At 20.9% G+C, this 13,813-nt stretch overlaps 3 protein-coding genes across 4 annotated transcripts; all 3 read right to left on the reverse strand.

Moving 5' to 3' along the window:
* Nucleotides 1-851: 851 nt before the first annotated feature.
* On the reverse strand, nucleotides 852-3,858 carry LOC147656969 (pancreatic triacylglycerol lipase-like). Of its 2 annotated transcripts, none has more exons than XM_086912573.1 (7): nucleotides 3,756-3,855; nucleotides 2,955-3,009; nucleotides 2,724-2,866; nucleotides 1,922-2,164; nucleotides 1,482-1,682; nucleotides 1,222-1,363; nucleotides 852-1,061 (listed from the first exon to the last, which is right to left on the reverse strand). In XM_086912573.1, the coding sequence occupies exons 1-7, from the start codon at nucleotides 3,808-3,810 to the stop codon at nucleotides 953-955; spliced, it is 948 nt and encodes a 315-aa protein (XP_086768699.1). In that variant the 5' UTR covers nucleotides 3,811-3,855; the 3' UTR covers nucleotides 852-952. The 2 variants fall into 2 exon arrangements, 1 of the variants encoding a protein (XP_086768699.1); XR_015293410.1 differs by having other exon boundaries at nucleotides 920-1,061; nucleotides 1,222-1,353; nucleotides 3,756-3,858.
* A 1,438-nt stretch (nucleotides 3,859-5,296) lies between these two features.
* Nucleotides 5,297-8,430, reverse strand: LOC147656970 (pancreatic lipase-related protein 2-like). The gene is made up of 7 exons (XM_086912354.1): nucleotides 8,376-8,430; nucleotides 7,545-7,599; nucleotides 7,312-7,451; nucleotides 6,736-6,978; nucleotides 6,259-6,459; nucleotides 5,571-5,712; nucleotides 5,297-5,414 (listed from the first exon to the last, which is right to left on the reverse strand). Exons 1-7 carry the CDS (start codon nucleotides 8,428-8,430, stop codon nucleotides 5,297-5,299), a joined length of 954 nt encoding a protein of 317 aa, XP_086768480.1.
* A 166-nt stretch (nucleotides 8,431-8,596) lies between these two features.
* LOC100863132 (pancreatic triacylglycerol lipase) lies at nucleotides 8,597-13,810 on the reverse strand. The gene is made up of 8 exons (XM_086912536.1): nucleotides 13,794-13,810; nucleotides 13,387-13,470; nucleotides 13,016-13,061; nucleotides 12,734-12,873; nucleotides 12,257-12,499; nucleotides 11,803-11,979; nucleotides 10,594-10,744; nucleotides 8,597-10,344 (listed from the first exon to the last, which is right to left on the reverse strand). Exons 2-8 carry the CDS (start codon nucleotides 13,439-13,441, stop codon nucleotides 10,245-10,247), a joined length of 912 nt encoding a protein of 303 aa, XP_086768662.1. The 5' UTR covers nucleotides 13,442-13,470; nucleotides 13,794-13,810; the 3' UTR covers nucleotides 8,597-10,244.
* Between the last annotated feature and the right edge of the window lie 3 nt (nucleotides 13,811-13,813).

Below are 13,813 nucleotides of genomic sequence, written 5' to 3' on the forward strand. Positions count from 1 at the left end.
CATTATTTAAGTACTATTTCACACTTACATAATAAATTAAATTACATAATAGAATACACAATAAATTGATAGATATAAATGTAATAGAAATTAATATTATTATAATAATATTAATTATTATATTATAATAATAGTAGTATCAATATAGTTATAATAATTTTAATTGCTTTTCGATTGTGACATTTTTAATAGCAATTCAATCAAGTGATAAGTGAATGAAAAAAATTTTTTCATTTTTATTATTCCATTTTTTTTTAATCATTTGAATAATATTATTATTATTAAAGATACATTGAGAACATATCGCTATTATTTATATTCTTTTAATTACATTTTTAATTATATTCTTGTATTAGATTATATTAATTTTTCTTTTTCTTCACGCACTAACTTCATAATCAAAATTAAAAAACTACTATTTTGATCGAAAAATTATCAATCTTTAAATTGCAACTATAATTAACTGTAATGTAAAAAATTTACAGAGTTCATTTTAAAGCTTGAAGTTTCGAGCCTGCTACTAAATATGAATTTTCAAATTCAATTTTCTGAAAGTTTTTTTCTATATCATAAAAACATTAAGAAAGATTAAGATATTTTTTTCAAAAATATTTTATACTTATGTGACACCAGTGAATAAAAAAAAAATGTTATTAAAATATTTATTAATTATTATTTACATTTTTTGTTATAAAGATTAATGTCAATGTATGACATAGCATATATTATTTATGATATACTAATTTTTAATTAAAGATGAATATTGCAACAAAAGAATTATTTCATACATTTCAAGAGAATATGAAAATAGAGATTTATAAAAAATAAATGCAAGCAAGAAAAACGTTTATTTCTTTTTCTTTCAACATAGCATTTATATACATACATTTATTGTGCAATTTGATATTAATTTTTTAACAATAATGTTATAATAAATATAATAAATATTATATCAATTTGCAACAGGAATAGGAATGATTTTCAATGGATCAAAAGTTGCTCCTGCTAAACCTCGGCCGAACGGACTCTCTGCATTCGTTAGAAGGTAATAGGTACCAGTCCTAAAAATATTAAAATGATTAAAAGAATAAGTTAGCTCGAGCAATAAAAAAAGAACTAATTTCAAGATATTTTTTTTCTTTTGTTATTCATTTTATTAAAGAAGAACTAAATTCTTTGTGTTTTAAAAATAAATTAAAAATTAATAAAAATTATACTAACGAATTGACAGATGTAGCATATCCCATTGGAATATATTCAACGCCGCCGCATTCATTTAATGAATAACACTTTGCAATGAAGGCAGTATGATTTCTAACCGATTCCGCATAGAACTCGAAAGATCTACTGTGACTACAAAGATCTATGTGAAAACAAAAAACAACGAGAAAGAAAATAACAAGAAAGAAAAAAGGTAAGTATAAGTTTTATTTTTCATTTAAAAAATTAAAAAAATCAAGACCCAGAGATCTTGTACGAACCCATTTGCGATAATAATGGACCAATTAATGGACAATTGGGTTGAGGTCTATGACCATAATTGGGAAAGAAGTCCACATCACCAGTTTTCAATGCTAGGCCATAACCACCTATATCAGCGTGTATAATACCCACAAACCTAGCATCAGAAGATTTCAAATGAGAGTTGAGGAAATAAAACAAAGGACCGGCAGGATCTAAACCTGTAAAAAGAATTTTATTTACGTTTAAATATTCGAAAAATATTTTGACTCAATAACAAAAGATATAGAAGATTTAATTCGTTAAATTTTATATCACAATCAAAAAAATTGCTATATATTATTTATCGAATAAGGATCACTTTTTATTAAATTATTAAATATATAGCTTCTTCAAGAAAGTCGCTAGATAGTCACTAAACTTAATGATTAAAAATATAAATATTCATCATAAAGAATACCTGTTATTCTAGGTATTACAAAGTTCAGATTACGAGCAATTCTTGCTGCAAGTTGTGCACCCAATGAATGTCCAATTATATGTATCATTTCGGAATTCACGCCACCATTTACCAATGTATTTAAAGCATCAGCAACAAGTTTGCCGAGATCGTTAATCGCATATACAGCAGTTAAATAATTCGCTCGTGTGATATTTCGATAATCAAGAGCTAGGATATTATGCTGCGTGTAGTTTAAATACACTGTAATTATTAAAAAATAACTGCATTAATTATTTTCAGATAACATATAATGCAATATATGATTTATAATACCATGATATATAATATAATAAGTAAAATTTCTTATTTAAATGATAAAAAATAGTTTTATAAAACTTATTATATCGATTTGAATCAGTTTATTCTAAAAATAGATCTATTTTTTATTATCTTTTAAGTTAATTATTTAATAAATTTCTTATTTTTGTAATTAACAATTCTTAAACTTTTTGATTTTTGATTTTATTACAATTTTTGTGACAAAATTTATATTATTTAAAATCATCACATATAGGACAAATTAAATTGTTATTTTATTATATTCTTATCTAATTAAAAATTTAAAAAATTATTATTATTATTTTAAACCTAAAATTTATCTTTACATAATTTAAGGAAAGAAATTCATTGTACGAATGTATTAAAATAAAATGCTTTTCTTAACAAATCTAGATTATTTAGCTATTATATAAATGATGAGAATGACAAATATAAAGATAGAAAAATTTCTAAATTGTGAATCGAATTTTTATTAACTTACCACCCGTTATGAGTTTAACATTCTCAGAATCGATGTCATATGTGTAACCAGTGATATAAAGTACTAATAAACTATCATTCTTTTCTATATAAGGTAATAATACATTAGCGTTTTTAACATTTGTATCAATATAAGTACCATTTCTAAAAAATTATTTAATTGTGAATTTTAAACATATAAATAAATTAGATTGATATAAATTTCTTTTATTAAATTATTTTGCAGGTATACCTATTATATAAACGGAAAAAAGAAGAGTCAATCAAATTATAATCAGAAACAGCATCTGTGAACAAAGTTGGTATCAAAATTATTATTATTAACTTATTATATTTAGATTTATGTGCTTTGAAATTGTTAAAAAAAAAAAAAGAAAAAGCTTAAAATAAAAAATCATATTTATATAATTCTAATAAATAAAATTATATACGTTAAAATAATTTTTTTAATTTAAATTAATATCCTCTACTTATTTCGCATGCACTTACATCATGTATGTGTGTATTTTTTTTTATTTTTTTCATTTTTAGAAAATTTCTCCAATGGATTTTGATTATTTTAAAAAATTTTGTATATACACATATGATAATAAAAAGCTTTAAATGACCATTATCAAAAAGTGAAACGCAAGTAAGATAGAGATACATTTTAAGAAAAAATGTTTTAAAAAATATTCTTTACGATAATATACAATGTAAACTATTAAAAAACAAGATTGAATCTAATTCTTCCTTATAATATCTTCTATAATTTCTTAAATATTACAAAAGATTACAAAAGACATAAAAATATTTTGAAAAGTGTTTCATTATAAATCATATATCTCTCAAAACAAAAGATAATTTCATTATTAATACCATCTGAATTAAATTTTTACAAATTTCTCTGTATACTTTCAAATTGCTAAATTTTTTTGTAAATATTAATCATGAATATAATAAAAAATAATTAATAATAATATTGCAATGAAACTTATATTCGTTTGATATTTTATTTATTATATATATAATGTATAAAAAAAATCAGACTCACCTGTCAACAAAAAATTGAGAAATGCGACAAAAAAACAGAAACGATTCTTGATCATATCGAAAAATGAATCAAACTTTTCAATTATTTATACAATCTGTAAATTTTTTTTCTAAATTTTTATTATTTTTTTAATGATTTAAATATTCACCTTCTAATGATATTATTAATTTAAATACATATATTTAGATATAGATGATATTTAAAAATGAAATAAGTTTTACATAAAATTAAAATTACAATTCAATATTAAATATATTAATATTAATAATAATATATTAACAATTAATATATAATAATATATTATATTAATATAAATAATAAAAAAAATGTAAATATGATTGAAAACTTGAGATGTGTTTTATATGTTTTACTGATCTTTTTAAGACTAAAATGTTACATTTTTTAAACATTATTCTCATTTTATAGTCCAATTTTACCTGAAACAATTATTAAGTTTATCTTACTACAATATATTTAAACAAAATATATCATATCATTGTTGTGTAATAGATGTGATAATAGATTAAGTTGATGTAGATAATAACAAGCAATTAAGTTTTTAACCAAATAATTTAAAAGTATACAGATAAATATTGACATATAAGAAAAAAACTTAATACTTAATATTTTTCAGTATTAAGAAATTTCGTTTTTAATAATAATATCATTTCTTTTTATTCTATTCTTCTAGCATCCTTTACACATCGCTAAAAATGTATGCAGTTAAAGGAATTTTCTATTGCTATTATTTATTACATTCTTATACGATTATGAATTAAGCATTTTTTTTCCATTTCATCATGTTATATTATTTTATTATCTTTTTATTTTTAATTACATTATATTATATTATATTATATTAATGCGATATGTACAGAACAATAATATATTTAAATCTTTTATTTTTTACAAATTAAAGAATTAAATTTATTAAATTACAAATTTAATTATTTTATTATCAATCTATATTATTGTATCATTTATATTGTACTTTGCTTATAAAATAAATCTGCTTATAAATAAACATAAAATAAACCTTTGCGTTTATTTTAACTTGTAGAATCGATTTTTTAAAAAATATGATGAATATATTAATATTCTGTATTAATATCTAAATTCGAAGTAATTCTAAATATTTTAAATCCAACATTGTCTCTGAATTATTCTCTATTTTGTGATATGGTATAAAATATGAGAAACTTGAATTGATTATCTTTATTCTATTCACGAGGATATAATGTATTCATCGCTATAACTTTATTAAGATTTCAAATTTTAAAAAATCTTTGATACAATATTCTATGTAGATCTATGTATTCTATGTAAATTATAAAATAATTCGATTTTTCTTCACGGTGATTCTTATAAAATTTTAATTCTTAATTTTAGTGAATTCTTAATGAAATCTTAATGAAATTTTTTGATAAATTTTAGAAAGAATGAAGAAAAAATTTGAAGGAAATTTATACTATATTTATTTTTTCAATACAAACAATGAATTGATCACTTATTTTTTAAAAATAAATATAATTTGATTATAATTAACCAAATATAACCAATTTATGCTCAGGTATAATTAGATGTGGATTAAATGTTGCTCCTGGTAAACCTCGGCCGAAAGGACTCTTTGCATTTGTTAGAAGATAATAATTACCAGTCCTAAAAGCATTAAAATGATCAAAAAAATTTTAATTCACGCAATAAAAAAGAAATTAATTTTAAGATATTTTTTCTTTTGTTATTCATTTTATTAAAGAAGAACTAAATTCTTTGTGTTTTAAAAATTAATTAAAAATCAATAAAAATTATACTAACGCATTACTAGGTGTAGCATATCCCATTGGAATATATTCAACGCCGCCGCATTCATTTAATGAATGACATTTTCCAATGAAGGCAGTATGATTTCTAACCGATTCCGCATAGAACTCGAAAGATCTACTGTGACTGCAAAGATCTATAACACGAAACATAAATGAAAAACGATGAAAAAGAAAAGAAGAAAGTAGAAAAAAGGAAAATTCTTGACATCTGATAATTTTCACTTTGCTTAATGTGACAATAGAATATTGTTTCTTACGCTATTTTAAAAATAAGTGGTAAAAAATATTTCAGATATAATCAGAATAATAATAAGAAAAAAAAGTTTTCATACATATTCATAATTAATTCAAAATATATATTAATAACCCTCATATAGAATATATATATATATAAAATAAATCACACGAAAGAAGATATATAAATATCATTGTATCAAAAAATTTCTCAAAAGAAAGTTACTTGTAACATAAAAATAAAAATTTTTAGAATCATTTTTTTTTTTTTTAAAAAAGACCTCAAGATCATCGATATTTTCTTTAAAAAGCACTATACATATATATGTATATACGATTTTGAATTGATGCTAAATTTTCTCCATCAAAACTCCATCAAAAATTTTAAATTTTAATTTTTTCACTTGGAATGTGCAAAAATTAATATCTAGAAATCATGTACGGACCTTCTTTTGACAGAAATGGAGCGATCGTCGCGCAACCAGCTTGTGGTCTATGGCCATAATTAGGGAAAAAATCCACATTACCAATTTTTATTGCCAAACCATAGATATCCATATCAACGTGTATAATATCTACGAACTTAGCATCGGAAGATGTCAAATGAGAATTGAGAAAATAAAACGCAGGACCAGCAGGATCTAAACCTATAAAAAAATTTTTATTTAAATAAATAAAATTTATTTAAAAAAATTTAATAAAATTTCGAAAAATATTTTAACTTAACAAAACTTAAAAGATTCAATTCGTTAAATTTTATATCATGATCAATATATATTGATCAAACTGTTAAAATATATTATTTGTCAAATAAAGATCACTTTTTATTAAATTATTAAATATAAAGCTTCTTCAAAAAAGTCACTAGATAGTCCCTAAACTTAATGGACATTAGAAATATAAAGATTCATTATAAAAAATACCTGTTATTCTAGGTATTACAAAGTTCACATTACGAGCAATTCTTGCTGCAAGTTGTGCACCTAATGAGTGTCCAATTATATGTATCTTTTCCGAATTCACACCACTATTTACAAATATATTTAAAGCATCAGCAACAAGTTTGCCAAGACCATTAATCGCATGTGCAGCAGTTAAATAATTCGCATGCGTGATATTCCGATAATCAAGAGCTAGGACATTATCCTCCGTGTAGTTTAAATACACTGTAATTATTCGAAAATAACTGATTAATTATTTTAATTAATTAATTATTTTAGATAACATACAATGCAATGTATGTTTTATGGTACCATGATATATTATGTGATAAGGAAAATTTTTTATTTAAATGATAAAAAATAGTTTTATAGAACTTATTATATCGATTTGAATCAGTTTATTCTAAAAATAGATCTATTTGTTATTATCTTTTAAGTTAATTGTTTAATAAATTTCTTAACAAATCTAAATTATTTAGCTATTATATAAATGATGAGAATGATAAATACAAAGATAGAAAAATTTCTAAATTATGAATGGAATTTTTATTAACTTACCACCCGTCATGAGTTTAACATCCTCAGAATCGATGTCATATGTATAACCAGTGATATAAAGTACTAAACTATTATCCTTTTCTAAGTAAGGTAGCAATTCACTAGCGTTTTTAACATTTGCATCAACATAACTGCCATTTCTAAAAAATTATTTAATTGTGAATTTTAAACATGTAAATAAATTAGTATGATATAAATTTTTTTTATTAAATTATTTTGCATAACAGATATACCTATTATATAAACGGAAAAAAGAAGAGTTAATCAAATTGTAATCAGAAACAGCATCTGTGAACAAAATTATTATTGATATCAAAATTATTATTAACTTATTAGATTTATGTGCTTTGAAATTGTTAAAAAAAATGGAAAAGCTTAAAATAAGAAATCATATTTATATAATTCTGATAAATAAAGTTATATACGTTAAAATAATTTTTTTAATTTAAATTAATATTCACCTATTTACTTCGCATACACTTACACATGCATGTGTATATTTTTTTTTATTTTTTTCATTTTTAGAAATAATAAAGATACATCACATGTGTGTAATTTATTGCAGAACATTTTCTAAAATGGATTTTGACTATTTTAAAAAATTTTGCATATACATATATGATAATAAAAAGCTTTAAATAACCATTATCAAAAAATACAAGTGAGATAGGGATACATTTTGAAAAAAAATGTTTTAAAAAATTTTTTACGGTAATGTATAATGTAAACTACAAAAAACAAAATTGAATCTAAATCTTTTTTCTAATTAAATAATTAATTAAATAATATCTTCTTAAATAATAATTTCTTAAATATTAAAAAAGACATAAAAATGTTTTGAAAGATGTTTCATTATAAATCATATATTTCTCAAAACAAAAGATAATTTCATTATTAATACCATCTGAATTAAATTTTTGCAAACTTCTTTTCTTTCTGTATTTTCGAGCTAAATTTTTTTGTAGTTATTAGAACGTAATAAAAAATAATTAATAATAATATTACAATGAAACTTATTTGCTCGGCACTTTATTTGTTATATATGCAATGTATGAAAAACTCACCTGTTAACAAAAAATTGAGAAATGCGACGAAAAGGCAGAAATGATTCTTGATCATATCGAAAAATGAATCAAACTTTTCAATTATCTATATAATTTGTAAATCCTTCCACTCATCTAAATCCTTACTCTTTTTTAATAATTTCAATAACCATTTTATAGTGATAATATTTCAAATATTTACATATTTAACAGGTGTTTATATTTAATAGATAACATTAAAATGAAATAATATTTACATAAATTAAAAATTACAATACAATGTTAATATTAAATATATTAATATTAATATATACATAATAAAAATTATAAATGAACGATATTAAACATTTAATATGTGTTTTATACTTATCACATATTAATTCGTTTAAAATAAAAATGTTTTTATAGTTCAATTTTATCTAAGAATATTAAGTTTATTTTATTACAAATTTTTCCTATATTTAAAATAGTTAATTACATACAATTAAAATATTTAATTATATACAATTAAAATATTTAAAAACATAACAAACAAAATATATTATAGTTATATACTATGAGAATTGATTTCATATCAGATGAAATAATGATTTCAATTCCAATCAAGCAAAAAAATTAATTAGACAATTTAGAAGTATAATAAATAATGTAATAAATAAATATTAAAATATATAAGAAAAAAAACTTAATATTTAATATTTTTAAAAATTTGATTTCATTAATAATATTATTTCTTTTTATTCCATTTTTTTTTTTTAGGATCCTTTCGCTAGTGTCGCATCGCTAAAAATTCATGCAATGAAGTGAATTTTCTATTTCTATTACTTATTACATTCTTGTACAATATTAACCATTCATTCTTTTTCCATTTCATCATATCATATTATCTTTATTATCTTTTCATTTTTAATTTGCATTATATTATATTAATGCGATATGTACAGAATGATAATATATTCAAGAGAATCTTTCATTTTTTACAAACGAAACCAAATACAAAAATGAGATTTATTTATTAAATACACACACAATTTAAATTTACAATTCAAATTTGAATTAGATAAAACGAGTTAGCAACAGAATATCTTGCTACTTTGTGCGAAAATGGAATAATTTTATTCTATCTTTTTTTTAAACTAATACAAACTTTAATTATTTTATTATTAATCGATATTATTATATCGTTTATATATTATATTAACGTTTTTGTTTATTTTGATTTGTAGAATCAATTTTTTAAAAAATTGCAATAAATAACACTCTATACTAATTGATTTCAAATTTGAAAGCATTTCAAATTCAATATTACTTCTGAATCATTCTCTATTTTATTGCATGGCATAAAATATGAGAAATTTCATTTAATAAAAATTGAAAATATATTTTTTTGTGGAAAAAAAAATTATCTTCAAACGATATTTTTATTCTATTCGCAGAGACATTTTAAATAACATAACATATTTTCATATTCATATTCATATTCATTATTATAAGTTTGTTAAGATTTAACGAAATCGCTTTGATACAATATTTTACATATTTACAGATTCTATAAAATTATAAAAAAAAATTATATTTTTTTTTTTAATACATCATAGTAGTCATTTTAAAATTTTAATTGTTTAATCTTTGGAAACGAATAAAATTTTTTAGTAAATCTTATTACAAAGAAACAATAAGAAAGAATTAAAAACAATAAGAAAAGAAAAAAAAATTATTCATATTTATTTATTTTTATATATTTTTTCAATAGAAATAAAATATTAATCATTTATTTTATATATTAAATATATGAAAAATTATATAATTCTTATATAATTTCTTATGCAATTTATTTTATATATCATTCACAATATCATTCTTATATAAATTACATTAAATGTAATTAATTTATAGTATAGGTGTAACTAATAATGGATTAAAAGTTGCTCCTGCCAATTCTCGGCCATAAGGACTCTTTGAGTTTGTTATGAGAAAATAGTTACCCGTTCTAGAAATGTTAAAGTAATCATTAAAATGAATGATAGATAAAAAATTGTTTATATAAGTAAAAAAAAAAATAAAAACCAAAAAAGAAGAAGTTTAGAGTTTTTTGTAGAAAAAAATTTTGTAGAAATGTTCTATTACTATTCTTTTTGCATTGAAAAAGAATTACGGAAATTCTTATGTAAAAATGATATAAATAATTTGAAACAATATACATTAAAAAATATCTAAAACTAAGAAAACTTATACTTACGCATTACTTGGTGTCGCATATCCCATTGGAATATATTTAGCTCCGTTGCATTTATTTAATGAATAACATTTTCCAATAAAAGCTCCATGGTTTCTAATCGATTCCGTGTAAAATTCGTAAGCTCTAGCGTGACTGCAAGAACTTGTAAGTTCTATAAATATAAAAATAATAAATGTTCTTTAGTGTATAAAATAAAACGAAAAGCAAGGAAAGAGGAAATATCATTGACTTTCCTTTGTTTTATCTATAATCTATAAATTATTACTTTACTTTAATCTATAAATTTAATCAAAACTAATCTTATGGAAAAGTTCGAATAATTTGTAAATATTATTATTAATATCATATCCTGCCGATATTTATTAGTATCGTTAGATGGTTAATCATGAATCATGATTAAATTTATAAAAAATGAAGAAACCGCTATGATCGATTGATTCAATACTTACTACTGCCACTAGATGGCTTTAAACGCCATTACGATTCTCGTTAATATTATTTATGAAATATTTACATATAATCATGAGATTCGATGAAATAGATAATAAGAATTAGTACCGACTGATACCGAATTAATTAATAGAGATTTAGTTTATAATGATGGATAATAATTAACAATGATCATATTCTTAAGCATGGTGTTATATAAAATGGTAATTATTATATAAGTGATTTTTTTTTTATTTTTAATACCATTTTTAATACCATTTTTTATTTTTATACCATAAATAATTTAAAGTAAAATGAAATTACGGCATAATAAAAATTCCATTAATTAAAATTGATTCGTTTCACTATGATTCTCCATATGTTTTATTTAAAAAATGATTTAAACAATGATATTCTATAATGAAAAATGAAATTTGCGATTTGGACGAATTTGCGGCAATAATGTTTTTTGTTTTAAAAAATTATCTTATATCTTATTATTAATAATAATTTCTAGAGGTATTTGATGATGATCGTCATATAAATCTATAATAATAATGAATCATAGACCATTTGTAATTTCATTATATTATAAAACATTATCTTATTTAATTAATTTAATAATTTAATACATATTTATATTACATTCTGTAATTTGAAAATACAGATCAAAAAATAATGTTTAAAACATTTAAAAAAACAAATAATATATTTATATAAAAAATATTATAATAAAAAAGTAAAAAATAAAAAATAAAGAAATATGAGTTTTATACTAACCTATTGAACAACCTGGTTGCGGTCTACGACCATAATTCGGAAAAAAATTGACAGTACCAATTCTTAAAGCCAATCCCGCGAAACCCATATCAGTATGAATAACATCTACGAAATCAGCATCGGAAATGCTCAAATGATTATTCAGAAGGTAGTAGAAAGGACCAGCAGGATCCAAACCTAAAAGAAACTTCGCTTGTTTATTTAAATATTGCGAATTATTACAAGCCATTAATTAAAAATAAATCTCAAAAGTTCACAAATCATCGAATATTTTATAGATTCCTTGTTCGCCAAGAAAAAAATTTTTTTTTTTCAAAAACTTTTTTAAAAAAAAACATTTTTGAACACATTGTAATTTTATTTTATTTTATTGTAATTCTGTAATATATAATTTATAATTCTAATTTAAAGTTATTTAAAACATACAAAGAAATGAAATATTTATAAATGATACCTGTTATTCTGCCAATTCTGAATTTCATTTGGCGTCCTATGCTACCCCCAAGCTCAGCTCCCAATGAGTGCCCAATTATATGTATCTTTTTTGGGTTTACACCATTTTCTATCATAATGTTCAAAGCGTCAGCTACACATTTGCCGACAGTAGGTATGTCTGCCACGGCAAATGGATAAAATTGGGTAGTAATATTGCGATAATCAAGGGCAAAAACATTATCCTGCGTCGTATCTAAATATGCTATAATTAGAAAATAATTTGAACTAATTATTTTTGCGTAATATATTATATTTTGGCAAATTTGAATTTTAAATATTACCAAAATTATTTAATCGAAAAATGAAAAATAATTTTTTTTAAATATATTTAATATTATAATCAAATATCGCGAAGAAAAATTTAAAAATAAACTGTAATATTAAATGATTAATTTATCATAAACGGAATTAAATTATTTATTCAATCATAACTTACCACTTGTTATTAATTTATCACTTAAAGAATTTATGTCATTAGTGAAACCATTAATAAAAATTATTAAAAAGTTATTCTTTTGTATATGAGGAAGAAACAGACTAGCGTTTCTTATATTTTCATCAATATATGAGCCATTCCTAGAAAAAGAGTAATTATTTAATTGCGAGTTTGAAATATGGAAACAAATTATTATTAGAAATGTCGCGAAGAAAAATCTAAAGATAAATTGTAATATTAAATGATTACGAATTAGTGATTGTGTTTTATACTTAAACATACCTGTTATATAAACGTAAAAAAACATTTTGCGTCACATCAGCAGTAACTGTGAATAAATTTGGTTCCAAAATTATTAACAACTCGTTATAAATACATTAAATTAATGCATACATAAAATTTATATTATCTGGATTTAACATTCATATTTAATATCATAACAAAATGAAGCGATTCTATCTTCATTATATTTACATTTTCATTTTCCTTCATCCAATGACTAGTTCAAAGTTAAATTTTTCAAAACATGAAAAATATATTTCAATGAATATTTTTGAATATAAGTTTTTTTTTATCTCTTTTAAGAGTTAAATATTAAATATTCTTCTTACTTTGTATGAACATCATGTATAAAAATAATAATTCTCACTTACCTGTCAACAAGAAGTTGAAAAAAACGAAGAAAAAATAAAAATAAATGTTGAACATGTTGAAAGATGATTCTCTGTTCGTGTAAACTGTAAATTTAAATCTTTAAAAACTTAAGATTGAGGATATTTCTTTAACTCCGTTTTGATAATCTTATTATTTCAAGTTTTATTTATATTTATATGGAATATATGTACACTTAAAAATAAAATTTTCAATTCTCGAAAAAAAACAATTTAATTTATATGATTTTAAAATTAAAATATTAAATATATTAATTTTATAATATAATAATATTTAATGTTCAAGACATATATTAATATAAATGTAATTTATGTAATACATGTATATAAATATATAATATAATTTACGTAAATATAATTTGTAAATATGCTTTAGAATTGTTGCTTACCAGAAAATAATTCAAATTCT

The sequence above is a fragment of the Apis florea genome, unplaced genomic scaffold, assembly GCF_048593485.1.
Source record: "Apis florea isolate Af1SG1 unplaced genomic scaffold, ASM4859348v1 contig_3391_pilon, whole genome shotgun sequence".
Taxonomy (NCBI): domain Eukaryota; kingdom Metazoa; phylum Arthropoda; class Insecta; order Hymenoptera; family Apidae; genus Apis; species Apis florea.